This window comes from Convolutriloba macropyga, chromosome 7 (assembly GCF_964194025.1).
Source record: "Convolutriloba macropyga chromosome 7, txConMacr16.3, whole genome shotgun sequence".
In the NCBI taxonomy this organism is placed as follows: Eukaryota; Metazoa; Xenacoelomorpha; order Acoela; family Convolutidae; genus Convolutriloba; species Convolutriloba macropyga.
The window spans coordinates 60793080-60820717 of NC_134474.1; the positions used below are offsets into that span (position 1 = coordinate 60793080).

The 27638-nt window shown below is 39.8% G+C and overlaps 1 protein-coding gene across 1 annotated transcript in view; it reads right to left on the bottom strand.

Moving 5' to 3' along the window:
* Positions 1-2451: 2451 nt before the first annotated feature.
* LOC142343212 (uncharacterized) overlaps positions 2452-27638 on the bottom strand; it is a 92481-nt gene continuing 67294 nt past the window's right edge. The window contains exon 4 of the mRNA XM_075394954.1: positions 2452-3285. Within this exon, the coding sequence (XP_075251069.1) occupies positions 3023-3285 (263 nt within the window). The 3' untranslated portion in view covers positions 2452-3022. The remainder of the gene's footprint in view (positions 3286-27638) is intronic.

Here is a 27638-nt window from a genome sequence, read left to right on the forward strand (position 1 = left end):
TAATATTGCCTCATCTCAATTCCTCAATTTCAGCGATACTGTAAGTTCGCAAAACAACGAAAATCTTTTGAAATCCAAAATTAGTTTTTGGTAAAGCAGTTGTTGTGTAAAAAGTATCTGAAAATCGACTTGAAGTTTGAGTAATAAAACCTGAACAATTTTCAGAAAGAACTTTGATGTAGACTTATTGAAACAATTTTTTTTTTTATCTTCATAGATTTCTCTTTTAATATTGCGTTTATAATGATCCTAAATAGCTTTAAATTCAATTAAAACTGAAAAAACCAGTAAAAAAAAACTAGTATGAGAATACCTACAAGTTCCAGATGTTTGAGAAGAACTCGTTAATACTATTACCCGGGCTTACCACCAAGAGTATTTCAGTACTGAACCTGAGTATCTCCATATTATCTTGTAAAACCAGTACTGAAACAGCTTATATACATCAAAAAAGTTGGCCCTTATGCCCAGAAAAAAACATAACAACTCTTCAGACTGTTCGGAGTGATTTCATAGTAAAAACAGTACATTGATATTTTCGAAAATGTTGAAACATGCTGAGCATGTCAGAAAAGCATGCAAAATGCATATAAAATGCATAATTTGCTGTAACGACACGTTACCAGTTAAAACAGCTACATACATACTACATACTGTGTGCATACTGCTACTTTCACTGATACTGGATATTTCGGGATCCGTCTGGGGCGCGTTCGGGGAGCCTTCGGGGAACGTTCGTGGAACGTTCGGGGTGCGTTCGCATATTTGTATAACCAGGGCAGGTATATTCTCGACCTTCCGCGTCACTTTACCGGTGTATTCACAATATCCCGGTTCACTTTACAGGCGTATTTACGATGTCTTGGGTCACTTTACAGGTGTATTCACGATATCCCGGGTCACTTTACAGGTGTATTCACGATATCCCGGGTCACTTTACAGGTGTATTTACGATGTCCGGGGGTCACTTTACAGGTGTATTTACGATGTCCCGGGTCACTTTACAGGTGTAATTACAATGTCCCGGGTCACTACCCGTAAATAGTAGTAGTGCACACTCAATCGGCGAGGTGCACGGGGACGGGGGGTGAATTAATGGTGGTGCAGCAGTCGTAAATAGTAGTAGGTGGTGCAGCAGTGCACACTAAATAGGTGTGTGTGTGTGTGTGCATGTGTGTGTGTGCGTGTGTGTGTGTGTGTGTGTGTGTGTGTGTGTGTGTGTCCATGTGTGGGATATGCCCGTGGTGTGATGCAGAATGGTGCGAATATGCCTGTGGTGAGATGCAGAATGGTGTGAATATGCCTGTGGTGTGATGCAGAATGGTGTGAATATGCCTGTGTTGTGATACAGAATGGTGTGAATATGCCTGTGGTGTGAGGCAGAATGGTGTAAATATGCCTGTGGTGTGATGCAGAATGCTGTGAATATGCCTGTGGTGTGACCGACAATCAACGCTGAAACAGGTTAAAAACAGTGTACTTTAGGCTGACAATCAGAGCTGAAACAGGTTTAGAACAAAATGGTTTGAGGCTGACAAGAGGTATGCAATAATGTTAATTAAGCTGATAATTGTATGAAAATAGTAATGGACAGATCAAAATCAGGTGAAAAACAGAATACCAATTTTACTCTGAAAAATAGACTGATCAGTCTATATTTTGACATGATCAGAATCTGCACAAGGATAAAAATGTCTATAAACAATCTATGGATTTACACTGGTTCAGTACTGGAATGCTCTGGATGGTCAACCCGGGTATTTAGTTCCACATTAATTTTTTTTAAAACCAGAAAAAATTTTCAGGATCCAAATAATAATTAATGAGAATGAAGAGTTACTTAACTACTTTTATTCATTTTAACGACTTCCTCTGTAATAAATGATATCTTCTGAGAAATAGTGATTCTCCATTCTCACTTTTATCGTTAATGCACTTTTGTTATCGTCAAAAATAAGGCGAGAAACTAAACACTCGTCAGTAAACGCAGACCTGAAGTGACTTCGGTAACTATATTCTCGGGAATTTCAGTTGCATTCAAAATCTTGAGCTTAATTTTGAATATAATCCAATTCCGCAAAGTTGTTGCAAGTCCCATCTAGTATCATAGCAAAACGGAAAATAGTTACACGCCGGGTAACATTTGGCCGAGACAGCTCTGGTCTGCCTTTGCTGTTGACATAACTTAAACTGTTGCCTTTGAGATCGACAAACCTAATCCATAAGAAACAAAAAGACATTGAAAGAGTCAAAGACACATGCTGTTACTGATAAAACAATTCGTATCTAAAAATGCAACTCTTTCTCATGTTAAAACGTATCAATCAAGAAAAAATGATTGGACGAAAAATGAAAACACTCACGTGCACATTTTAAAACGCCGAAAGTCATGCAGTGCCAGAAGTTAAAATGCCAAAAGTTTCTACTTAACCAGAAGTTGAATTCCGTTGACTTGGTCATTTTAAAACGAGCGCGTTTCGTGATTCAAGCATGGTTACGTGATTCTGCAGAAGTCGCTTCGAAATTCTGACTTAATATCTCCAACTGCTTCGCGGTTCTCGATAAACGCCAGAAGTTCTCAGTGACTTCAAGCAGCGTCACGTAACCATTACTACATTCTGCATTCTGCTTTCTGCAAACCGCAAGGTTTACGATGTTGGCCACCCCAGTCGAGGCCAAATTTTTATCTTGTCAGATCTCACAGGATTCTTACAAAAAAGTTTATCCTGCAATATCTTACAAGATAAACTTTTTTCCGACTAGGGCAATAAAAAGCGCATAAGTATAGCATTTTTGTCTGATTCTGACTTCACATGGCATTTAACTAATACATGCTAGATAACAACCTCGCAACCTATTTGCTTTTTATAAATATACTGCGCAATTTTAGCACAGAAACTAAGGCAACTTCGCACCCGATTCTTCCTACAAATTCATACGGTTATCTAGCACTTAATGATAATTTAAACTTTGAGTTCTAGTTGACTAGTTGAAATTGACATTGCCATTTTACAGTTGTCTCTTATTTTGTTGTTTTCCTATTTTCATTCCACCAGTTTTTGTATTTTTCGCCTTTTTCTGAATCAAAGAAAATTCTGCGTTGTTCTTCTGTGTCAAGTAAGGCGTTTGCAACTTCACTAAAGTCTCCACGAATAGCGAAGTCCAAAACGTTCAAGAACTGGTCATCGAAGTCTTCATAACTGACTTCATTCAAGAGGAGGTCCAGGGGGAAACCAGCCTTGAGGAGCAGTTGCACAGTTTTTATCACGTTAGGTAGGAGGCCAGCTGAAAAGAACCAAATTATATTGACGTGTTCTTGTACACTCGGTAACAACTTTGTAGTCACAACATTAGATGCAAGTTTTCCCGTTTTTGAGGGGCAATAGTTATATTCCAAAACTATTTTGTACCGATTTTCATATGAATAACCTCATAATTAAAATATAACAAGAATGTTTCCGACAAAAATGTTGACATAAGTTAGTTATCAGTGTCTTGAAATCCGTTTACCTTTCAACCAATTGAAAATACCTGAATAATTTCAAGCAAAAACTGGGTCGACGAATTGTCCAGCTTCACAGTCAAGTTGACGTATTGAATGGATTTCCCGTGGTGCTAAAGTTTGTCGTCAATCTTCCATCTTTGCCTTATTTGTGCATGTCATGTTTTTGGCATTTAGAACAATAAAATTCTGCTGATTATACGCCGATCCATATAAAATGAGAAAATTGGACTTATTTTTAAGGCAGAGGCAAAAATGAGCATAACTGGATCTTAGGAAAAATTCAGTGATTACAGGCTGGTAATTACAGACAGGTAATTCACAGTAAAAAATTACCAGTTTCTAACAACAAGAGCAGCTAAAACTTCTCATGTACCTAAAAGATTAGCTGCAATTTGTAACCCTATTTCAGAAAGGAAAAATTTTGGGTGTGAACAAAAAGACCAGCAAACCCAAACCTTATAAAATTGCCACCCTCTCAGAACCTTCAATTTTTTGGAAAGCTTACTATAATTTTAAATACCATGTTTGTTTTTAGTTTTATAACTTACTTACTTGTCAAACGACATCGACAAACTTTGAAATCCTTTGGGAGTGGAATGATGAGTTACACGCTAAAAGGAGGTGAAAGCAGTTAATCTTCAGTCAAGCCATCACCAGAGCGGCAGATATGTAAACGTTTTTTGTGCCATGAAGAAGGAATCAAAAAACATGAAGTTATTGCGTTCACAGGCCTCAATGTCACCGTTTAACAACTCGCCGTTTAAACTCAATTGTAGTTAATAATATAAACGGTGTGCGTTTTTCCAACTTAATGTTTGCCATGTGTTGATATTGGTCTCGTAAAACTGATTAATCTAACGAAAGCTTCGAACAAATTTAATTATAGTCGCTTGAGAAACACGAAGAAAATAATCATTATATTTTGGAACGTTAACAGATTTTGAGGAAATCGGAAAAAAATGTTGACTTTTATTGCTGCTGGTATTTTATGGAGACTTGTAACAGAATTATTTCGTATACTTCACAATTCAAACCACCCAAAAATTTAATCTCAATCATTACCCAGTTCGCCGATTCAGTCTCTTTCGATCTAGATTACCATGAACATGCCTTCAATTTAATTGTTTCACAGGTCGTCACAAACCCTGAAACGCTGAAAAAATATGAAGTGGTACTCAAAAAATTCAGTTGGTATTCCAATAGTTATTGTGAACTTAACAATTGAGCAAGTCGCTTTAGGTTTTAGAAGTACGCAGTATAAGATAATCGTGATAAAAATTATAAAACAGTTTTCAGAAAAAAAGATTCCGCATATAGCAGTGAAAGGCTTAAACGCTACTGTAGATTTTTTTTATTTCACTTTTAACTTGGTTCCACAATTCGGTTCAACAATCGAAGTTTCAAAGCTTCGGATACTTAAAGTTCAAGAGAATAAGTACCGCAACATATCAAGGCCTATTTGAATGAGTACAAGCGGAAACTTATAACGTAGTTCCGTAGACTCCTTTGACACCAAAAGTTCACAGGAAATTGTTTCCATTAATTTATTTGAGAAGTGGGTTTCGTCATTGAACGACCCAAGTAACTGCTTTGGAACCTTGCTCAGACTGCAATACAGATGTTAATTGTTTCCATTTCATTCAAATACTGCTCAATCAGTAATTTTTTTTCTCAGGTGACATTTTTAGTTAACCTGCAGAACCAAGAAATTAATACTTCCGAATTAATAATTCATCACTCATAATTGAAGCTGTGCTGGTTTGAGAAATCCATTTTCAAAGGTCTTGTGAACATTTCTTCTAGTGAGGGTCGCGTGATCAGGATAAAGGTGACGGAAAAACACTCTTTCGTTTGATAACTTCAATTTCGACGTTGAATTATATAAAGCAAAATGTTACAACAACGATAAACCAACGTTTAAGTATTGGTGATAGTCACGTATTAGCATTGTTAAAGATCTTAGCAACAAGTGGTTTTTAGACGGCAATTGTGGATGCTCATTTGGCCGTTATTTTGTCTGGTAACCAATCAGTTCAATGTCAGTCACCATTTTGTACAGATGAATCCAAAAACCCGAAAAATAAAGAGCCGTCTTTTGTCTCATTTGAGAGGTTTAGGAATACTTAAGGTATAATTAGGAGTACTTAAAATCATGTTAAACGAACGTTTTCCGACCTTTAATCGTATATTGGAACAATTTCTGCGCTAATTTAGATACCTGAATCTGATTGGCTGAAAAAATTGATGAATTTTGGTATATAATTCGCTTTAAATGTATTTATTTAGTAACAACTTTTATTGTTGCTGGTTTTTTATGGAACTTTATAACAGATTTTTTTTGTACACCTCAAAACGCAAAACACCCAAATATTATTCCCAATATTTACCCAGTTCGCCGTTTCAGTTTCTTTCGAGCTACATTAGATAACTTTCCCATGAACATGCCTTCATTTTCATTGTTTCACAGGTCATCACAAACCCTGAAAACGTTTGTAAAAAGATATGAAGTGGTACTCAGAATATTCAGTTGGTAATCTAAAATTAATCTGAACTTAACAAACAAACAAGTTGCTTTAGATTATTTAATAGTTAGGACGGATCAATTTGCTTTAAGAAAACAATAAATAGCAAATGGCAGCAAATGTAGTAGAGAATATAAGATGATCGTGGTAATTATTCGAAACAGTTTTCAGAAAGAACAGTCCGCATATAGCAGTCAAAAACTTAAACGCTACTCTAGATTTACTTTTGATTTTACTAGTGAGTCTAACGCCTTGTCGCTGGAGGCAATGTAGTTTCGTTCGTCAACGCTAGTGTGTTCTAAAATCTCACATACACGGTCTGCATTAAAAATTGGGTGCTTGTTCTCAGAATTCAGCCACTGCAGGACAGTTGTGCTGTCAGTCCACATAAAGACTTTGTTAATATGTAATGAAAAGCTTGACAGATATCTCGTTTCAACCGAGCGGCCAGCAGAGCAGCTTGCCGCTCTAGCTTTGGAGCTGTCATCACCTTCATAGGTGCTACACTGTTTACGGCGCTATCGACTTATTTACTTGAGCCCTGAGAAGATCGACAGCACTGAAGACCTCTTGGGTACTATCGCCAAACATGTGCAGTTCCAGGTGTTCCAAAAATCCCGAAAAGTAGCTCCGTGGTATGGTGATTTCCGAAAGCTTGGGTAGTTCTGCATTCTTTTCGAAGAACTTTGCATCAGTGTTTTTGGTAGCTCTTCACCCCAATGCTGCCCATTGACACGACACTCCCACAATCGATGACTGCCTTTGTATACAAGGCCAGTTTTTTCTCTGATAACGAATTAGTTCATTGTCAGTCACCATTTTGTAACGGTGAATCCAAAAATCCGAAAAACAAAGAGCCAAATCTTGTCCTATTTGATAGGTCTATGATTGGAATTTCTCAAAATTTCGTTCAACCATCTTTTTCCGAGCATGATACGTAAATTGCGCTAATTTAAATAAATGAATCTAATTGGCTGAGAAAAATGACGGTTTTCATTATGTAACTCGCTTTAAAACTATTTACATAGTAACATCCTCCGGCCCAGAAGAAGATTTGGAGAGAATGGGTACTAATTTTTTAAGCGGGTGGACAAGCAATTCATTGGACATGCGCAAGACGGCGGAGCGTGCGACACTGTCGGAACCGCAAGGAAGTTCAGTGATCCGAGCGGTAGGGTAGTAGTCCCTAGGGTTAGTCTCTTCAACTACTCAAGCCAATTCACCAGTCTTCAGGTGTTGCTCGGCAGGCGTTTGCCACTTAGAACGACGGTTCAGTGTCGGGACGTACTCGTTGATCAAACCATACCAAATAGTGTTAGCGTAAGACTGTGCACGGGCGTATCGCTTACAGTGATTGATATCGTCAACGCCAACAACTGACGGAGTTGCGTGTGGTTGGTTATCAAATAGAAAGTGGTTAATTTTTATTGCACCAGGGTCGGCCAGGTCAGCGCTTACGGGCGTTAAAGGGTGTGCGTTAAGTGCGTATTCCACGAGACAAAAAGTGGTGTTAAAAACTTTATCAGTGAGGCGACGAGTACCAAGGATGGTGTAACGTTCTTGTAATTTAGCCCGCAGATAGACAATACCTCTAGGATGATTTTTTCCATGGATGTGCCGAGTAAATGGCTTCAAAATTACGGTAGGGTGTTTGGCATTGAAGTCGACTTCGCCCAACTGTTTGATGGATCCGGCCAATCGGATAGGACCATTTGGTCCAATAAAGTGGGAACGGGGAGCAATACGGCTGCTGCGGTTAACGCATTTTTTTCCAAGAGATCATTTCTTTTGGAATTAAAAGACTCCCTGAACGAGAAACTGAAGATGAAGCTCGGCTTGGTCAAGCTCATTGATGTCTATTATACTACCATCCATATTACGGTAGCAATCGCGGAAGGTCAACAGCGTGAGTGCTGTTATCCGTAACAACTTTTGATAAGAACTAAACTTATCGAAGAGGATTAATTGCGGAGGCGTTTCTTTATTTGAGATGGTTGAGGATGCGGCCAACGATATGTTAGTATTGTTATTTTCTTTGGTTTCTATACAAGATTTGATGTTTTTAGCTATTTCAGTGCGTGGTTCGAAAGGAATTGCTTAGTTTTTGAATTCTGGTCCCCTCACCCAGCTACTTATTGCAAACCTCAGCGGACATACCACAAGTAGCGGAGTCTGCTTGGTTATCGCTAGAGGCAACGTGGTTACTTTTGTCACCGCTAGTGTGTTCACAAAATCTTCACACACGGTTTGCTATAAATATTGGACGCTTGCTCTCAGAGCTAAGCCACTGCAAGACATTTGTGCTGTCAGTCCACAACAAGGCTCAGAAGATATCTCGTTTCAACCAAGCGGCAAGTAGAGCAGCTTGCAGCTCTAGCTTTGGAACTGTCACCCCCCTCATAGGTGCTACGCGAGGTTTGGCCAGGAGAAATGCAAGCTCTGTTTGGGTGCACTCAAAGTAATCATTTCAGCTCAGAGAAATGCAACAGCACTGAGGACCTATTGGGAACTATCGCCAAACATGTGTAGTTAGAGGTGTTCAAAGTTTCCCGAAAGGTAGCTGCATGGTATTTTGATTTCAGAAAGCTTGGGTAGTTCTGCATTCCATTCGAGGAAATTTTCAAGAGTGACTTCTGGTAGCTCTCCAACCCAATGCTTCCCACTGACACGCCAGATGTCCTTCAGTAGCAATTTAGCACCAGTGGTAATTGGTGCCACTAGACCGAATTGATCAGATACTTTAGACACTAGGCTCAGTACTAAGCGTTGTGTTACACATTTAGTTAATGTAATAGAGGTACCCCAACTCACAACTAGAGTATCATAGTTATGATCCCATTTCAATCCAAGCACATGCAAAAATTCCCCCTTAGATGAGACGATTAGCTTTAGTTTGATTGACTAAGGCGACCCATCAATTTGGACAGCCAGATTTGGTACATTGCTTACAAGCTTAGTAAGCCCGAACCCATCTAGATGGAGAAGATGCTCCAATTCCTTCGATCTATTGAGAGCCCTCTCAGGGGACTCCACTGAATCCAAGTAATCCTTCCTTCAGAAATTATCAGGACGGCATTGGTTGCTTACGGGTACTGACTTTCAATACCACGGCCTGTGCGTTGGAAAGCGTAGTTAGTGCATATGGGCGAGTCTTTAGCCCCGAGTATACGGCGCTTGTATTGATACAATACAACAATTGTTGTGGTGTCCTCCCGCCACAAAAAAACGCAGTGATGGCTAGTAATGATTTGGACATCAACCAGGAGGAATAAACCCTCGATATCTGCAGACACGGCTAATGGATGTTGACAAAACCTGACTAGTACCTGGGTCAAATTCTGGCGCAGGTCTGGTCCAGTGAGCAAAGATTTGTTCAAAGAAGTACAGTGGAACTTCGATGCACCATTAAGTACCCTACGCACTTTCCCCAGTTTATTCGTGTTCATTACGGAATGACGTGGTAGGTAACATTCTTTATCCGACCGCTTCTCGACCACGTGAGCGTCAGAAACAGTCATTACGTAATTTTTTGAAGCACTTCACCAATGGTTTTCGCGTAACAATGTGTGTCTCGAGGGCCGCTTTTCGAGAGATTTAAGCTGAACCAGTGAGGAAAAGTAGATATTCGGGAGCTGGATGTTATATTTGGCCCACAACATATCGACATCGTACTTTTGGTTATGAAAAAAAAATGTTGTTTTAAGTACTTTATGAACTCGAGCATCCGCTGCGGATTGTGGATCATCCTGCTTGTACGCACCGTACGATGCCATATCGTATTTTGACTTAACTTGACAACGCAGTTCATAATCTTGTTCAATATTGACTTTGAATCACGTCGAGACTAAACTTGAACATACCGGGAATGAGCCATAGAGAACTCATTCTATGAGCAAGCGATCAGCGAACGGTGAGTAGTTTTCGTCGGCTGAAAAGAAATCTGTCGGGCGGATGGAATGGTAGACATCTGGTCTAAGTAGCCCCTGAATGTCTCCATAGCTATCAGTGGTCAGATGAGGGTAAGTTTCGTGAATGACTTAAAGTCAATGATGCCGGAACCTAAGTTTAATGTTTCCTTCACATAGGGACGCACAGTGAATGCTTCGAAGTCTTGATCTTTATGAGGTGTTACAGTCAATTGAACCAATTTTGTGTTGTATAGTTCTTCTTTATTTATAAACTTGACGGATATTTTTAATGCGGTATCTTGCAAACCGTGTCTATCTGCGAGACTATCGGACAGTCAAGAGTTACTGCATGCGGTATCGCATAAAACCAACGCTGTGATATTAGTTCCAGAAGAATTGAAGAATTAGTTAGTTGCATTTCTGCCGCCTGAAGGATTCTTTTGACATCCGTGACAGAAGACAGAGCGGTTATCTTGTCTGGTTGCTAGGAACTGGTAGATGATGTACGACTACCAACACTTGACTTCGAATTTTTGATGTTGCTTGTTGAGGGTTTTGCTCGAAAAACCATTTCAGTTCCGTGAAGTAAGGTGCCATGGGAGCTGTAGCAACCATCTCTTCTATATTTACGGGACTTTGGGCACTGCCTAAATATATGGTTACCACGCAAGCAAGAAACACAGAGCTTTGCTTCAGCTACAACTTTCGCTTGCTGCGTTAGATTCCTTTCCTTAAATACACGACACTCCCACAGCCGATGACTGTCGTTGCATACAATGCAGCTTGGGATAGATGTTGACGAAGCAATCTGTTTTGGTTTTTAGAGACATTTTGTTACGTATTTGCAGCAAATGTCTTTGATGCAACTCTTGTCTTGGTTACTGGGTTGATGGTATCCTCAGTCTAGGTTTTAATTGCGGTATTCTTCATTAAACCGTGTGCTTTGGTCTTCTACTTAAGCAGTTGCTAAAATCCTCAAGATTAGGTTTCATTCAATGCTTCCTGTTGGCGCCGCGTCAAATCAGCAACAAAAGCCATCAGACAGCAGGAAATAGTTTTTGAAACTGAAAAAACTTCGATTTTGTCAAAACATAAAAATGGTCGGAACTGAAAATTTTTAAAAGTTGGGACCAAAAAAATAAGTACCCCCCATTACTGTTAAGGAAAATCTGAGGAACCCGAGGTTATAGCACACGGTTAGGGTAACCTCTAAATCACTCATGGAACCAACGAACGTTATTGCATCAGACCCAAAACTGTGGCTATTAGCACTTATGTGGTGATAAATTGGCATTTTTTGATATTTTGCCATTTATTGTTAATTTTCCTAAGTTGTCAATTTTATGATACTTTAGGTGACCATTAAAGGTCAAATACTGTAAATTCGAGTCATTTACAGATCCGTAATAGCCATCCAACGCTTATGTTAACAAAAGCAATTATTGCAAAAATTCAACATTTTACTTTGTAAGCATTGACTTATATCATTTTCTTGATTAACCAATCAAAAGCTTGTAGCAATGATGTTATAAATGATAAATATTTGATTATTTACTTCAAACTGTTTGTTTGAATTGTGAAACCGAATTGTAATTAGAGCCATTAGAAACTGTTACCTAGGGCAGTTGCCGCTCAGATTAAACTAAAATTTGATTCTTTAACAACATTAGTCCTTTTGCTAAGTTTCGCTAGATATTAAGATCTTGCGAGTTTTAAGTTAGTTGAGCTTTTCTATAAGAGGTTATCAACAGTACTAGCTACTGGCTGAAGCCTTACAAAGCTTAGCACGAGATTGAACAACGATTCTCACTAATGATTTTCTTAACTTCAAATAACAGAATTAAAGTTACAGTCCTTTAATACGTCCGAGCAACTAATTGTTTCGATGAGATTATTAGTTAATCGAACCCTGTGAAGAATCAGGCTGGCGTAAAGCTCGAGAACCAGGCTGTGATATATCAGTTCCGCTAAGATTCTTGTGCAGCCGCAACAATTGGTCCGCTGACCCGGAAAACAACACGAACGGCAACAACTCTCCGACTCAATTTGGTGGACCAGAAGGAAATCCTCACGATGACTTGAAAGAGCCCCAATAGACATTGGAAAACGACTGACTACAAGATGTCAGGCCAGCTCAATAGACTAGAAAGCGAGCAAGTTGCATTGCTCAAAACCTTTGACGGACACCTTGCTGATGTGAAAAAACACTTGGCTCAGAACAAAAAACTATTTGCAGAAAAAGCATATCAATGATTCATCGAGACGTACGCTGAACTCAGAGAAAACAGACAGCAACAGAGGTGGCTATTGAAACTAAAGTTTTTAAAATTTTTTGACAATGACACCAATCGTATGTTTGAAGAAAAAAGTAAGGTTTTTGGATGGGTAGTTGACAAAGTGCCCTGTCTCCGAGACATTGAAATTTTCCGCTCTCAATTTGTCAATTGTCAGAAGGCACATAACGAGCATGCAAATTAGCCGAAGCTGCAAATCCAATTTTAATTGAACTTTCAATATTGGAGAAGAGGTTAAAAACAGAAATTTTAGGCGCTTTCGAAAAACAGAAATTACACAGTGTAATCAACTGGAACAGCTAGTAGAAAAACTAGATGAGATTTACGCAGAATTGATGCATATAACAAAGCCAGAAAAAGCTCCCAAAGTTTTGTGCATCTCCGTGATAGTAGGAGTTACTATCGAGACCTGGTCAAGCAGTACGTCACAGCAAAAATTTTGGAAACCAAACATCGTTGGAGTCATCCACATTGGCTGGTGATAAAGACCTAAACAAAAGTGTAATTGATAAAAGAAGTGGAGCGATAGAAAATGCCGAAGGGAACGTCGATGCCTCTTCCAAGCATTCTGCTACATATCGCAGTAGACGACAGATCCACGAAATGGAACTCGACAACTAAAAAGCTAAGAAAAATACAGAGCAACAACTGCGGGAGCGGCAGTTGGAGTTAGAACAGGAGCGTGAGGAAATAGAATTTTGTCGTCAACAAGACGAATTTACAGCAGCAGCAACAACAAATAGAACAAGAATTACATGTACAGCAACAACAACAGCAAGAACAAGATTACATTTACAACAACAAGGACATGAATTATGACTAATTGCAACAGCAGGAAGACGAACTACGTCTGCGACAGCTTGAGCGAGCCCTTGAAATTGAAAGAAAGAACGCTGAATCCGACAAAAACCAGAGACTCCTGGAAAATGAACTGGCGAAAGGCAGTCCAAGAGCATTTGTGTCGCAGGCAGATGAATTAAAAAAGTGTTGGATCAGGGCCCAAGCCAGAGAGAACTGCAGGCTGGGCAAATCTATTAGTTTAACAGTCTAGCCCTAGTCAACCACACTCTCCGAATGTTGTGATCGACCCCCTAAGAATGCCGCACAGAACAGAACTGAAAAACGTTTCAGTGCCTACCCGAAAACTAACCCTTTGTTCTAATCCAGCGCAGGACTTTTCTCAAAGCAACTACAATATTCGAGTATTCTGAAGAAACCAGAAACCATTTCGTGACGAAACCACAAACGCAGTTACCCCAGACAACGTTCAAGCAACAGGGACCGTCAGCGCTCCGAAACAGGCAGAAAGCCAGAGTTCCAAGCACAACCCTCGCAACAGATCGATGGAGTGCCAGAGTCAAACAACAGTGAGCCAAAATACCCCATATGTAATTTACCGGCTGACTGGTGATCCAAGAGGCTTACCAAATCACAAGCTAACGGAGTTCTCGGTAGACCACTTGGAGTGGCCTGAGTGGGCAGAACTTTTCAGTTTCATTGTACATCAAAAGCGACTGAGTGATACTGAGAAGATGCAGTATCTGAAAATTAGCTTCACCGGTCAGGCAAAAACGTAAATTTCTGGGTTGGGCTTCAGCTCACAGGCATATTATCAGGCCTTGGACATTCTCTGCAAAAACTTTGGTAGACCGAGAGTGATAGTCGAATCTCAACTCAAAAAGCTATGCATAAATCCTCCAGTTATACATGATGACTCCAGTAGCATTGTTCACTTTTCAAACGTGGCTAACACGGTTAACTTTTTGACTCGGCTTGAATTTCAGCCTGACCTGTAATCGGAGGGAGCAACCAGAAAAGTTTTTCTCCTCTACTGAATGAACAGTGGCTACGACACTTACAGTATCATCGACTAATAGCAGCAAACTTGATTGTATTCAAAGATTGGTTAAAATGAACTGCTTTCATACGTGAGGACTTGTTAGCCCAGACAAACTCAAAATTTCAAAATCGCGAAAAACCAAAAACAAGTACTTTTGAATCCAACGCTTATGATTCAACAGAACCAATGAATTCAAAAAGTCCATTCAATGATGGACAGCACGCAATCTGGTGTTGCGAGAATTTCCAGTCAATAAAGCTAAATGACAGTCGAGCGCACCTGCAGAAGTTCAGATTGTGTTTTAATGGCCTGAGACCTGGCCATCGGCCAAAGGATTGCAGAATTAGAACCTTGCAGTGTGCTCATTTGAGGACGACGACAAAACAAACTTTTGCACAGAGACTTTTCAAATAAGGAGGCTACAACAGGCGCCTCAGACGTTACAACAGCAGTAGCAACAAACATCACAGAAGGAGGACTCCCAGTAGTACGTATAAAACTGAGGAATGGGAACCACAGCATGAGCTTGCTGGCAATGTGGGATACAGGATCCTCAATTTCATTCCTGGACTTGCAAAGTCAGTCGTATCTACACTGCAGCTGCAAGGCCAAAAAGCGTCTTTGTCAGTAGCAGGATTCCACTGGTCACAAGATGTCAGAGACTGAATTAGTGCCGATAGCTGTTTCAGCTTACGAGAAGTTCCGACTATTGACAACAGTGCAATTCTATGTTCATGAGAATTTGAATTTTGGTGACCAGATTGTAGATCTTCAAGGTTTGAAAGATCGCTACCCTCATTTGAGAAACTTTCCAAGTGAGAGCTACAGTCTCAGCGAAGTTCAGGTAATCCTTGGAAAAGACTGCTATGAAATCCATCACCCATTAGAAAATAAGACGTCAGATGATAGAGCTGCACCGTGGACAGTAAAATTGAAAATAGAATGGGTTTTAAGTGGACCCCTTCCAGCGCAGCAAGCGGAAACTCTCGCCACAACAGCAACCTCAGTATCGGAGGACAAGTTAGCAAGCCAGTTGAGTAACATTGAGGGACATCGAATCCTACGCCTCAATCTGTGATGTCACCGGTCATTCGAAGGATAAACAGAGAGCGATCAGAACATTGGAGCAAAGAACACGATTCACCGGTGAAAGATACGAAGTTGGATTTCTGTGTGGCGTGAGGACGAAGTGAAGTTACAAAATAACTTCTACTCTGCTATGGGGGCAAATGAAGTCCCTACAACTACGCCTACAGAAAGATGATTCGTTACAAAAGCGTTACCAGAAAATCAGTGGTACTGACGTAAAAGCTGGATATGTCCGCAAAGTCAAACAAGTTGAACTGAATGAAAACAGAGTAGAGCATCAATGGAACTTGCCACATCATCATGTAATCAAACCTCATAAATTCAAGAAAATGAGAAGAGTGTGCAACGCAGCAGCAAAGTGCCAAGGTATAGCTTTCAACGACAATCTCCTATCTGGACCAGACCTGTTGCAGCGTCTGATAGGAATCAGTTTTCGCTTCCTAGAACACCAAATAGCGCGTTTAGCCGACATAGAAGCAATGTTTTTCAAGTTGCTTTACCAGGCATTGACCGCCGATGCTTACGATTTCAGAGTAGAAGATGCCCAGTCGATTCTCAGAGTAGAAGATAGGAGTCTACAAAGTACGCACGACCCATTTTTGGGGCGAAAAGCTTGCCGATTTGTGCAAATTAGGCTTTGCATCAATAGCGAAATATAACGCGGAGGAAGACTCAAGTCTTGTCAAAACTGTCCAGCAAAATTTATATACGACTTCCTCAAGTCAGTCAGAACACCCCAAAGAGCAAATTCACAAATCCCAGAGGCAAATAGATCAACGAAAATTGAGAAAATTTTGAAGCCAAGCCACAATCATCATTAATCCTTGGACTAAACTGGAATGTGGACACATACTGTCTCATTGTGTGACGTGGAACTGATCAAGAAATTCTAACAATAGTAACTCAGAGAATTGACCTATCGTTTGTCTCAGCAGTATTCGACCCGCTTGAAATATTTTCACCCCTCGCGACAAGGATGCGGTTTCTACTCAAAAGCACTTGGGCAGCAATGGGAAAAGCAGGGGACAATGAGTTGCCAGTCGAACTTTCAAAACTTTATCAATGATTGGTGCTCTGAGTTGAGAGAAAAAAGGTCGATGTCGATAAATCACCTTTATTTCGAAAGCGGATGTACAAGCTTGACACTTCACGTTTCACAGACGCGTCAGAAGAAGCAATGGGCTTTGTGGCATATCTGCAAGACAAAGGATTGCCTAAACTCACTTATTTTGATAGGAAAATGCCGTTTAGCGTCTATCAGACACACGACAACTCCAAAGTTAGAATTTCAAGCCGCAGTCTACGGAGTTTGTCTCAGGGGGCAGATGATGAGGAAACATGAAGTGAAAATTGACAAAATCTATCATTGGACAAATTCATCTACGGTTTTACGGTAGTTGCAGTCCGCTGACAAAAAACAACAGGGCAGCATAGATACTAGAAAACTCTTCCATGGATCAATGGAGACATGTCAAAGGCGTTGAGAACCCTGGATATATCGCCACCACGAAAAGTGGCCAAAGACTTTGTGCCAAGTGAACAAAATTGAAGCTGAGCAAGCTACCAGTACTGCAGCAAAAGAAGCTAACCTAGACCAACGATTTGACTGGAGACAATACAGTAGCTTCAACGAAATTACAAACTTCATTGCTTACTGCATGAGGTTCAAGACGAAGCACAAGGGACCTCTCAAAGCATAAGAAATCCACCCAGCAGAACAACTTTTGTTTCGATTTGTTCAAAACGAAAGCTTACCGAATGCTTTAAAGTCGACAGCCAGTAGCAAATAAATCTCAAAATTATTGCACATTGCCAAATTGTCACCATTCATAGATGAAGATAGAACAATTTGAGTAACAGGTCGACTGAAACATTCAAACCTTGATTACAATGCAAAACAGCCAATGTTATTGACAGCAAAAATCCAGTAGTACAACTTTTGTTGCAGAGGGCACATCGTGACAATCTACACGAAGGCACAAATTATGTAGGAAAAATGCTCCAACAAGAGAACTGGATCACCGGGTTAAGAAATGCCTTAAGTAAAATGAAGTCGAGATGTGTCAAATGCAGACACAGGAACGCCAACCGAATTCATCCATCGAAGGCAGACTCACCCCGAGAACGATTCGATGAACATAAGTTCCTACTTATCCATACCGGAGTTGATTACCTCGGGCCTTTTGTAGTGTTGAATTGAAGTTCCTACGACGTACCTTGATGAGATAGTGCTGCCTCTTCACCTGCCTAACAACCAGAGCAGTACACGTCGAAGTGGCACAATCATTACACACCGATTCATCTCTAGCTGCACTGACGAGATTCATTGATAGACGTGGCTACCCAAACACCATCATCAGTGACAATGGACCAAAATTCGTTGGAGTAGCCAGGGAGTTGAAAGCATTCATGGACTCAAGGGACAAAGCTGAGATCGAGAGTGATTCAGCTCAGAAAAAGACCGTTTGGAAATTCAATCCCCCTGGAGCTCCACAACTTGGTGGAATCTGGAAGAGACTAGTTCAAAGTTGCACGAACATTGAGATTTCAATCTTGGAAATCTTTGAAAACCTCACTGACGAGGTACTCAGCGCAACAATGTGTATTGTAGAGCAAGCACTCAAGGCAAGACCCCTGACAGCTGTAAGTGATGACCCTGAAGACCTGAGAGTACTTACACCAAATCATTTCCTGTCAGGACAAGAAAACGCGAGTGCGCCAATCATGCCATCCACTGAATGCTACCATGACCTGAGAAAATCCTTCAAAAGGGGTCAAGCATATGCCATTATGATCTGGAAAAGATGGACTCGCGAATACCTTCCACAATGGGGCCAGAGATCGCAGTGGTCAAATGATCAAATGAGAAGCCTGAAAGAAGGTGAAGATGTTTGGCTAGTAGATGACTCTGTGAAACGTTGTGAGTACAAACTGGGACGAATCATTGAGATCTTCACTGGCATCGAAGAAGTTGTTAGAACAGCGATAGTCAAAATTGCACAGTGACAGGTAAACCGGCCAGTCGTGAAGTTAGCGCCAATAATCCACGATTGTGTTTCCGAGATTGAAAACAGGGCCGACGATGTTGGCGCTACATCAAATCAGCAACAGAAGCCATCAGACAGCAGAAAATATTTTGAAACAGAAGAAAGTTAGATTTCGTTAAAACACAAAAATGATCAAAACTGAAAATTTTTGCAAGTTGGGACCCAAAATTTGTACAACCCCAACCCCCCCCCCCCCCCGCCCCGACTTTTAAGGGAAAACCTGAGGTAATAGCAACGGTTAATGTAAACAATGACCTATATCACTTTATTGATTAACCAGAAGCATGTAGCGATGCTATTTTAAATGATAAATATTCGATTAATCGCTTGAACCAGATTGTTTGAATAGTGAAACCGAGTTGTCATCAGAACCATGAAAAACTGTTGCAAAGAGCAGTTTGCTCTCAAATTTAAACTAAAATTTGATTCAATAACAACTTTAGTCTTTTTTGCTTAGTTTTGCTAGATCTTAAGATCTTTTGAGTTCTAACTTAGTTAAGTTTTCTTATAAGAATTTAGCAACAGCACTAGCTACTGGCTGAAGCCTTACAAACCTCAGCACGAGATTGGACAACGATTATCACTATTGATTTTCTTAACTGCAATTAACAGAAATAAAGTTGCAGTCCTTTAATACGTCCGAGCAGCTAATTGTTTCGACGAGATTATTAGTTAATCCTTGTGAAGAATCGGGCCGGCGTAAATTTCGAGAACCAAGCTATAATTTTTCGGTTCCACTGAGATTCTTGAGCAGCCGCAACACTTTTTGACAGTGAAGACTGACCATTACTCCTTCATATTATGCGGTAGCTACAGTACGGCAGTGTTGAGAAGCGCAGCACTCTTTAAATCCAAATCGTATGAGAGTGATCCAAAGACCCCGACAAAACTTGAAATCCATTCCGAGAAGTTAATGATATTATCACTATTGTGCAGCTTCAATGGATGAAAGCTGGTAGATTTGTCCAAATGGGCACTTTCAACAGCCTGTGGTTGGCTAAATTTACGTTCTAAGGTCCTCAGTGCCTCTTTGCACCTTAGTAGGCAAACGCAGCTATTGCTGTTTTAGCTTTACTAATTACGAGGGTCTTAAGGTATGTCAGTTTAACGTCATCAAAAAGAGACTTAGAGTCAATTGCCCTTTTAAATTGACCTAACCACTCGTGCCACTGTATTGGATCCCCATTGTATTGGGTTAACTTCCATTTGGTTAGCGGGTCATTCCTCTTGCTAGTTAAGGAGTCAGCTGATGCCATAATCAGGCTTGCATTTTTGCAGTTTAGTACTTGTTCTGAAGGGGGTTAACGGGGATGCTTTTGGTTGTTGCGTGGTTGGTAATAACGTTTTGTGGCGCAACCAATTGCGGCATTGGATGACTGACGGCGGGGTTAGCAGTGTCTGGTGGTAGGGTCGGTTGAAAATTGTTGAAAACGGCTGCATTATTTTTCGCCTGATTTACGTTTGGGGGATTTTTCTGAGGAAAATGCCGCAAGGTTAGATCAAAATTACAGTTAAAGTGACGTTTCGGTGCGGTAGGACTTATTACCAGGTGGGCTTGAGGCGAATGGACAGTGTTTTGCTGTGAATTGTTGGGGATGGGTAGGTACGTTGTTGCAATCGCTGGAATGGGCGACGGATTTACAAGAGTTTGAGGATTAAATAAATGTTGAGGCTCGATAAGGGTGAAGGGTTGACGAGTGCGTTTGGAGGTGGAGGAACATTATGCGTGGGATAGGTAATATGGAACTGTATTTTGTGTGGAATGTTAAAATGGGGTGGATTCTTTTGCCTTGCAAAGGGAAGGTTGGGCAGATGCAACTGACCAGCAATACTAGAAGTTTTTGGTCTCAAGTGTACAGCAGGCTGATTTTTTTTTGTTTGTTGAAAAGTAAGTTACAAAAATGTTGGAGTTCGATGATGCCATATCAGGTGTTGGTGGCCGGGGATTTTTCATAGTTCGCTGAAGTGGTGGGAGTGCGATATTTTGTACGTCGGCTGGTACCTGGTTCATCACACCACTGCCTGAGGGACTATATGCCTGCTCGACCCATCGATCACAGACAGATTGCTGAAGTTGAGCAGGGAGGTATTCCCGATAAAATGCCCCGTGCTGAGCAAAAGAAATTGACTTTCCTGGCCGTGTTTAGTGAGAGCGCATATAAAGGTGAATTAAATTAGCGGCTACTTAAGTTTTTTGGGGGATTACTAAGGGCAGTATCTTGAACGGGATGATCAGCGGTTCCTGAAACAGGATGAGAAAAATATAGCTCACTAGCATCAGTCGATGAATTACCGGGTGGAGATAAATCTACTCAATCCTGAACAAATTTTTGGCTTCTATCACGTCCCCTGTCTTTAAGTAAATTTATTTCACTCGAGTGGTTACTAAACAAAAAACAATTATCCATTAATTCGGCCTCATCTAATTTAGCTGCTGCAACACGCTGGCGGTGGTCTTCCTCCATTTCTTGAAGTGCCGTTGCTCCAATTGTATCTCAAGCTTTTTTTTCTGCTTAGCAAGGCGCATGGCAGTTTGTCCTTGTTTCTCAGCCTCTTCGCGTTTTAGTTTTGCAAAGAAAAAGTTATGTTTACGCTGGGCAGACTTTTTTAACGTTTAGGCGCGAATTATTCTTAGATTGACCTTGAGGATTAACGCCCTCGCATACGTTGTCTTGTCTTGGTCAGCAACCGAGTCAATATAGTTTCCAACCGCAATCAAGAATTTATCATTGTTTTTATTTATATCATCTAATCACTGCTCAAGGACAGGATACATTGAATGTGGGTTCTCGGTTTTACTGGCCAGGTCAAAATAGATCTTCATTCTTCTGCACCGGTTTACTGAAAACATCTTGGACTCAAAAACCAAGCGCTTAACTTTAACCCTCCTCTCTTGCCAATCTATGGCGTCTGCGATGTTCTTGTGCATATTACGTAACTCAGATATATTTCAATTTTTCGTGATTTCCGGCATTGATCTCGAAACTGCTAGTTCTCTAATGTAAAATCACTTGCAAACAAACACGTGTAATAAGAGTCACACCGAACCCAAATGACAACGATTTTATAAACATGCCGCCGAAGAGCAAGAAACTGATAACCGAGTAACACAGTATTAGTGACAGTGAGTAACAAAGAGGAGAGAACGCCTAACGTGCTTTAAAGCAACGTGAGACTAAACAGAATGACAGGCGGCCAGAGAAGGACGGCCGGGTGGATGGAGCATGACAAAACGCGAGACAGAACGGACGGAGCAGAAACTACGAGTGGTCGACGCGCTATAAAACGGAAAACTGAACGCACCGGGCAGAAACGCAGGTAAGAAACGGGCAACGAAACCAACGGAGGGAAACGCTGGGCGAACGATGAACCTTGAAACGGGAAACGAGGCGAACGGATCAAAAATTTCGGGTGGCGGGCGGTCGATGCGGCGGGAAAACAGACGATCTGAAGGTTCTGGAGTTGGGGAAGTACTATGCTAGCAGACCACAACAACAAACTCAACCAAAAAAAACTGGCCGTAACTCCAGAACAAACTTAAGTCACACCCTGGGAAGGAGGAGAGAAGCAACTTCAAGACAAATAAGCACAAACTTCAGGGGGCTTAACCTACAAATAACAAACTAATTTACAGCAAGGCAGTAGTATACTAAATAGATGCAAAGAAAAAGAAATTAACTACCCGTAACTCCAGAATAAATACCCTAGCAATACCCTAGCACACCCTAGAAAAACCCAAACCTAAACAACCAATCAGCATACTAATAATTTGAAACAAACTACAGTAAAAGTGAAATAAATTATAATGGTGTACTTCTAGACTAGGACAGCTGGAACAGCAGAAAAAAATAGCCGTAACTCCAGAACAAATTTAAGACACACCTTAAGAGGCAAAAAGACCAAATCAACTAACAATCATGCAATTAGAGAGCCAGTTAAAAAGTAAAGTTGAAAATGTCAAAATACCATACAGCCGTAACTCGTGATTCAACTAAAGCACACCATAGAAAGCAATAAGACCAAAAAACCAGCCAGCATACTAATGTAAAAAAAATACTGCAACTAAAACATACTTCATCACATTTGACAACATACTGCATCGAATCGAAGGAGTAAATGAAGCAGTGAAATACGACGTTGAGCGCATAAAAAAGTAGAACGATTGGATACCAAAAAATCAAAAATGAAGTTAAATGACAGCGACGTTATAGAGAAATAAACGGAAACGAGATTTGAAAAGGTAAAAGACAAAAAATACGCAGACGGTACGATATTGAGTCAAGAACAAAAGATATATGGAACTGCGATTTCTTTGTATGCCGGCTGTTGTGAATTTTTCACAATCTTTTTTTGCGAATTCAATTTCAAAAAATTGACAAACCTTCTCTTGGGAAAGTAAGTTTTTGGAAAATTTTGAGAGAAAGAAATACAATTCGTTCAGTTCTGGTTCTTTATTGCCCAATTTTTTGCAACTTCTTGAATACGGAGCGGTAATCCAGTAATTGGACGGTCTCATGCCTGAAAACAAGGTTTACCGAAATTCGATATCGATTTTCTAAATTTTTTGAGTTGTAACAAAATTGACCAAAAATTTTCAAAATTGAACATTTTGGCACCATATTCTCTTATCTTTTTTCATAAATGAGGTTGATTTTTGTTATACAGTCCGTAGTAGACCAATTTTTCTCAGTTTTTAAAATTCCCCAAAAATTTTAATATTCGATGTTTTGTTTAAAAGAAATTGTTTATGGGGGATTAAGGACGACCGGTTACAAAAAAAACACAGCCAAAACAACCAATCTTCTTAATATCAGTAATTGGGGTGGAAATCGCCGTCTAAATTGTCTCAAAAAACTTTACTGCAAAATAATGTCCTGTTCTTACAGTTTTGTGGAACTGTGAAGATGCAGTTTTTCCTACTAGTTGATCCGATGCAGCGTACGTATAGCCCTCTTGTGCTGCTGCATCGTATCTTTCTTGTGCTGCAGCGTTCTTGTAGCACTCCCGCGAACCTTTCGAACCCAATGAAACCCAATTGATACAATTTGTGAACCCCAATTGGTGAAACTTGTGGAACTAGTTTCGCTAAGCGTCCTTAAACGACCCAAATAACTGGAACCTTGCTCAGACTACAATACAGAATACAGACGTTAATTGTTTCCATTTCTTTCAAATAATTCTCAATCAGTAATTTATTTCCCAGGTGAAATTTTTAGTTAACCTGCAGAGCCAAGAAATTACTAATTCCGAATTAATAATTCATCACTCATAATTGAAGCTGTGCTGGTTTGAGAAATCCAGTTTCAAAGGTCTTGCGAACATTTCTTCTAGTGAGGGTCGCGTGATCATGATAAACGTGATGGAAAAACACTCTTTCGTTTGATAACTTCAATTTCGACGTTGAATTATATAAAGCAACATATTACAACAGCGATATACCAACGTTTAAGTATTGATGATAGTCACGTATTAGCGTTGTTAAAGATCATAGCAACAAGTGGTTTTTAGACGGCAATGTTGGACGCTCATTTGGCCGTTATTTTGTCTGGCAACCAATCAGTTCAATGTCAGTCACCATTTTGTACAGATGAATCCAAACACCCAAAAAATAAGGAGCCGAATTTTGTCTGAATTAATAGGTTTTATGATCAGAGTACTTAAAATTATGTTAAAATAAGAAGTAGATTTTACTTTTGATTTCACTTTTAACTTGGTTCCACAATTTCTTTCAGAAAGCACATTCTGGTAACTTATTGTTGCATTTTCAAAGAAATCATTTTTAATGGAAGTTGTAAAGCTTCGGATACCTAAAGTTCAAGAGAATAAGTACCACAACATGTCACGGCCTGTTTGAATGAATACAAGCGGAAACTGATAACCTAGTTGCGTAGATTCCTGTGACACCCATCGCTCACCAGAAGTTGTTTCCAATAATTTTTTTGAAAACTGGGTTTTGGATCATGACTGCGCCGTGTGCATTTTCATCGTGGCCGCTATCAACATCAGCAATGCCGCCAAATCAAATAGAGTTGCTTTCATGGAAAATACTGACTAAGCCTAGAAGAGAATGATTTGAATTCTTTAATTGCTGAAACAAAAGAATTGAGTATTGATTCCACCTCGTGAAAGGAAATCTGTCAAACTTTGCAGGGGAGTCCATATTGTGTCAAAATTCGGGTATCTGACATTCACTTTTCACCCTTCCCAACGGGGAAAGTTTGCTTACTGGTCGTAAGTAGAGTCCTGTTTGGTTTCTAATTCAGACAACTTGTGCTCATATCCATCGTAAGTTATCGTTATCCTTGATAGTTGCCATATTATTAGAGGCGCAGTATCAACATCAGCAATGCCGCCAAAACAAATAGAGCTGCTTTCATGGAAAATACTGACTAAGCCTAGGCGAGAATGATTTGAATTGTTTAAATGCTGAAACAAAAGAATTGAGTCTTGATTCCACATCGTGAAAGGAAGTCTGTCAAACTTTGCAGAGGAGTCCATATTGTGTCAAAATTCGGGTATCTGACATTCATTTTTCTCCCTTTCCAACGCGGCAAGTTTGCTTACTGGTCGTAAGTAGAGTCCTGTTTGGTTTCTAATTAAGACAACTTTCGCTCATTTCCATCGTAAGTTATCGTTATCCTTGATAGTGGCCATATCATTGGAGGCGCAGTATCTTTTCTGATATTTTTAAGGTGGTTGACAGCGATTTCTTGCTTGCCATCCTGCAATTTTGGTCACATATGATATTTTGTCAAGTAGTTTACCGCTCTCACAAAATGTTACAAAACTATTTTTTTGTGGTCTGATACCCTCCTGGGATTGCTAGGGAAATTGAGTTAACAGGCGTCAAACAACAAAATGAGCTGGCGTTAATGCCAACGCGACTTTGACATCTATAGAAGTGATTGTCAACGCACGAGAAAGGGGCTGTAATTGTTAACCGTAGTTTATGAAATTCATCCGTATCAGCTTGGTTTCTCCAAACGAATTTTGTCTATGTGCTTTGTTAGAAACGATATGGCCTGTTTCTTTTTCTTTTGATGAAGACGGCTGAGAAGCGATAGGAAAAAAATAGATATATATCTCAAGAGTTGAGTTGAAGAGACTAATGAAGTTTAGTTGCTGCTTCTTCTACCGACATTTTTGTTGATGATTTTAATTCTGTTAGTTGCATTGAGCGCCGAAATATTTTGGTTTCGTTCTGATGGTTGATTTAGATAGTTGAGTTCCGGTGGCAAGATTTTTCTGAATCTGTTGAGAAGCCTTCTGAAATTTTTTTTGACATAAAAAGTTTTGAAAGAGTTAAAACCAGTGTTGTTTGCTGAACTGTTTTTTTTGCATTTCAATTCTCAATGCTGAATGATTTTTTTTAAAAGACTCAATCGTGGGCCCTTGAACTACAATTTTGGGTAGTCAGGCTAGTCCATATCACCAGAAGCTGTGTTGAGCCAAAATAGGTGGCTGAGATTCCTCCTGAAGCACAATGAGCAGAATTTTCCTCCATTAACACCATATTCCCGTTGCTCCATGGAATGATGTTCTGAATTTGTGCAACAGCTTTGGCAACAACCGTGTTCTGTTTTTGTAGAAAGCCCTGCAACCAAAAACGTGCTCTCGTTGAATATGTCCGTCGCAATTTTTAGAGTTAGGAAACTCTGATTGCTCGGAGCTAAAGACAAAGCATTTATCAAGTTTGCTCCAAAAAGTGCTGCACGCAGTTTCAATCCGGATATGCAAAAACTTCTAATAGGAGCAAATCTTGTTTTTTGGTGGCAAATTCCTTGCGTAAACCGAATTGTCAAACTTTTTCACAAGTACACAACTGCTGTATAGGCATGTGGTAATCATCGCAAAAGACGCGAAGATTTGAGTTCGAGAATGCTGCTGAAACTGACAGAACTTATCATTCTTTCTTGTAAACTGGTAATTTCCAAACCATTCAGTTAAACTTTGAAATTGATATACTGCTGCTGAAGACCTTCTGACAAGGCATCGCTGATCATATTCGGTCATTCGAAAACAGTTGAACAGAAGACATGAAAATTGTTGTTGGCGATTATCGTCCTAATTAATCAAATAGCCGCTTGAATTCCGATAGTGTTTTCAGTTTAGATAATGTTGTCTTTTTTGTCCAGTGTCGTTTTAAGGTGATGTGATTTGTATTTAGGTTCCACATAAACAGTAGAAAAAACAATACTGTAATTGATGCTTAAGATTGGCATCGCAATGGCTTTTTCTCAAAAAGTTTGCAGGTAACTTTTCCACAACTCCTCGATTATCATAAAGCCACTGGCGAATGTCAAAAACTGCCTGTGAAAGAACTTCTATTATTGAGTTATGAGATTTGGTTGCAGCTTCCAGATCTGGTGCTTTTGTAGATAACTTGTCAGAGTACATGTCTGAATTTATTCACGGTTGTGCAATTCTTCAAAAAACTTTCTTTTTAAAAACGTGTATTTAATCAACAGCTGATGATGTCGTTCCTTAACTTATACCTGTCGTCTTGACTGTTTTCACATTTGTTGAATTCCATTCCATTCACTGTTTTTAAAGATAGTCTTTTTGGTGCCAAATTGCATGTCCGTACCTGTTCCTTGGTGTCCGTATCTGTTGAAGGGGCAACATTACGAAAACGGAAAAAACAGGAAAGCTGAGATCTTTTCCTAGCTTCTGTCCCACCATTCACAAAATTATGCTCTTGGTCTTCATTGAACCTAAAACGCAAACATTGAACATTGGGGGGTTGTAGTGGATTTTTAAAAACCAGAACGAGGTCTGAGATCATAGTTTTTCTTTGTTGGAAGTAGCGTTTCACTCTCGGGTAATCTTTCAAGTGATTCAGGCTGATGAACTAAGTGGTGTGTTATATCGACTGTGCAGACGCCGTCTCTGGTTATCTTGTCATCATACTCCTCTGTCTCAATTATTTCATCATCAACAGCATCCTCAGAAAGAGATAGAGTCTTTTGATTCTGGTCAGATATTAAGACTTGTTTTTCTTTGTCAACAATTCAACTATCTGCAGAAGACGGAAAAATCCGTATCCAACAAAAATATAAATGGTTAATTTTCAATATGTACTTCTTCCTTGTAGAGTTTTGTTGCATCTCCTGTGTTGGAACTACGAGAATTTCAAAGAAGTTCATGTTTTTATAGCATGTCTTTAATCTGCTGTTGTGTCTGTCTTTTCTTTGCTTAGTATTTTATGCTGCTGGATATTTAACTTAATCAATTTGAATAACATGTGGAGGATGATGATATCTAATGGGGGTCTAATTTTCCTTCAAAATTCTCCAAATATGTTATCAACAGATTTTCAAGAGAAAGAATGCCCTGGGTGCTCAATTCTTTGACCATTTTATCCTTAACCTGTTTTTCGGTGGACTATTAATTGTTCGTCGGCAAGTTATTTCGTTAATTAGACTTGCTTTAA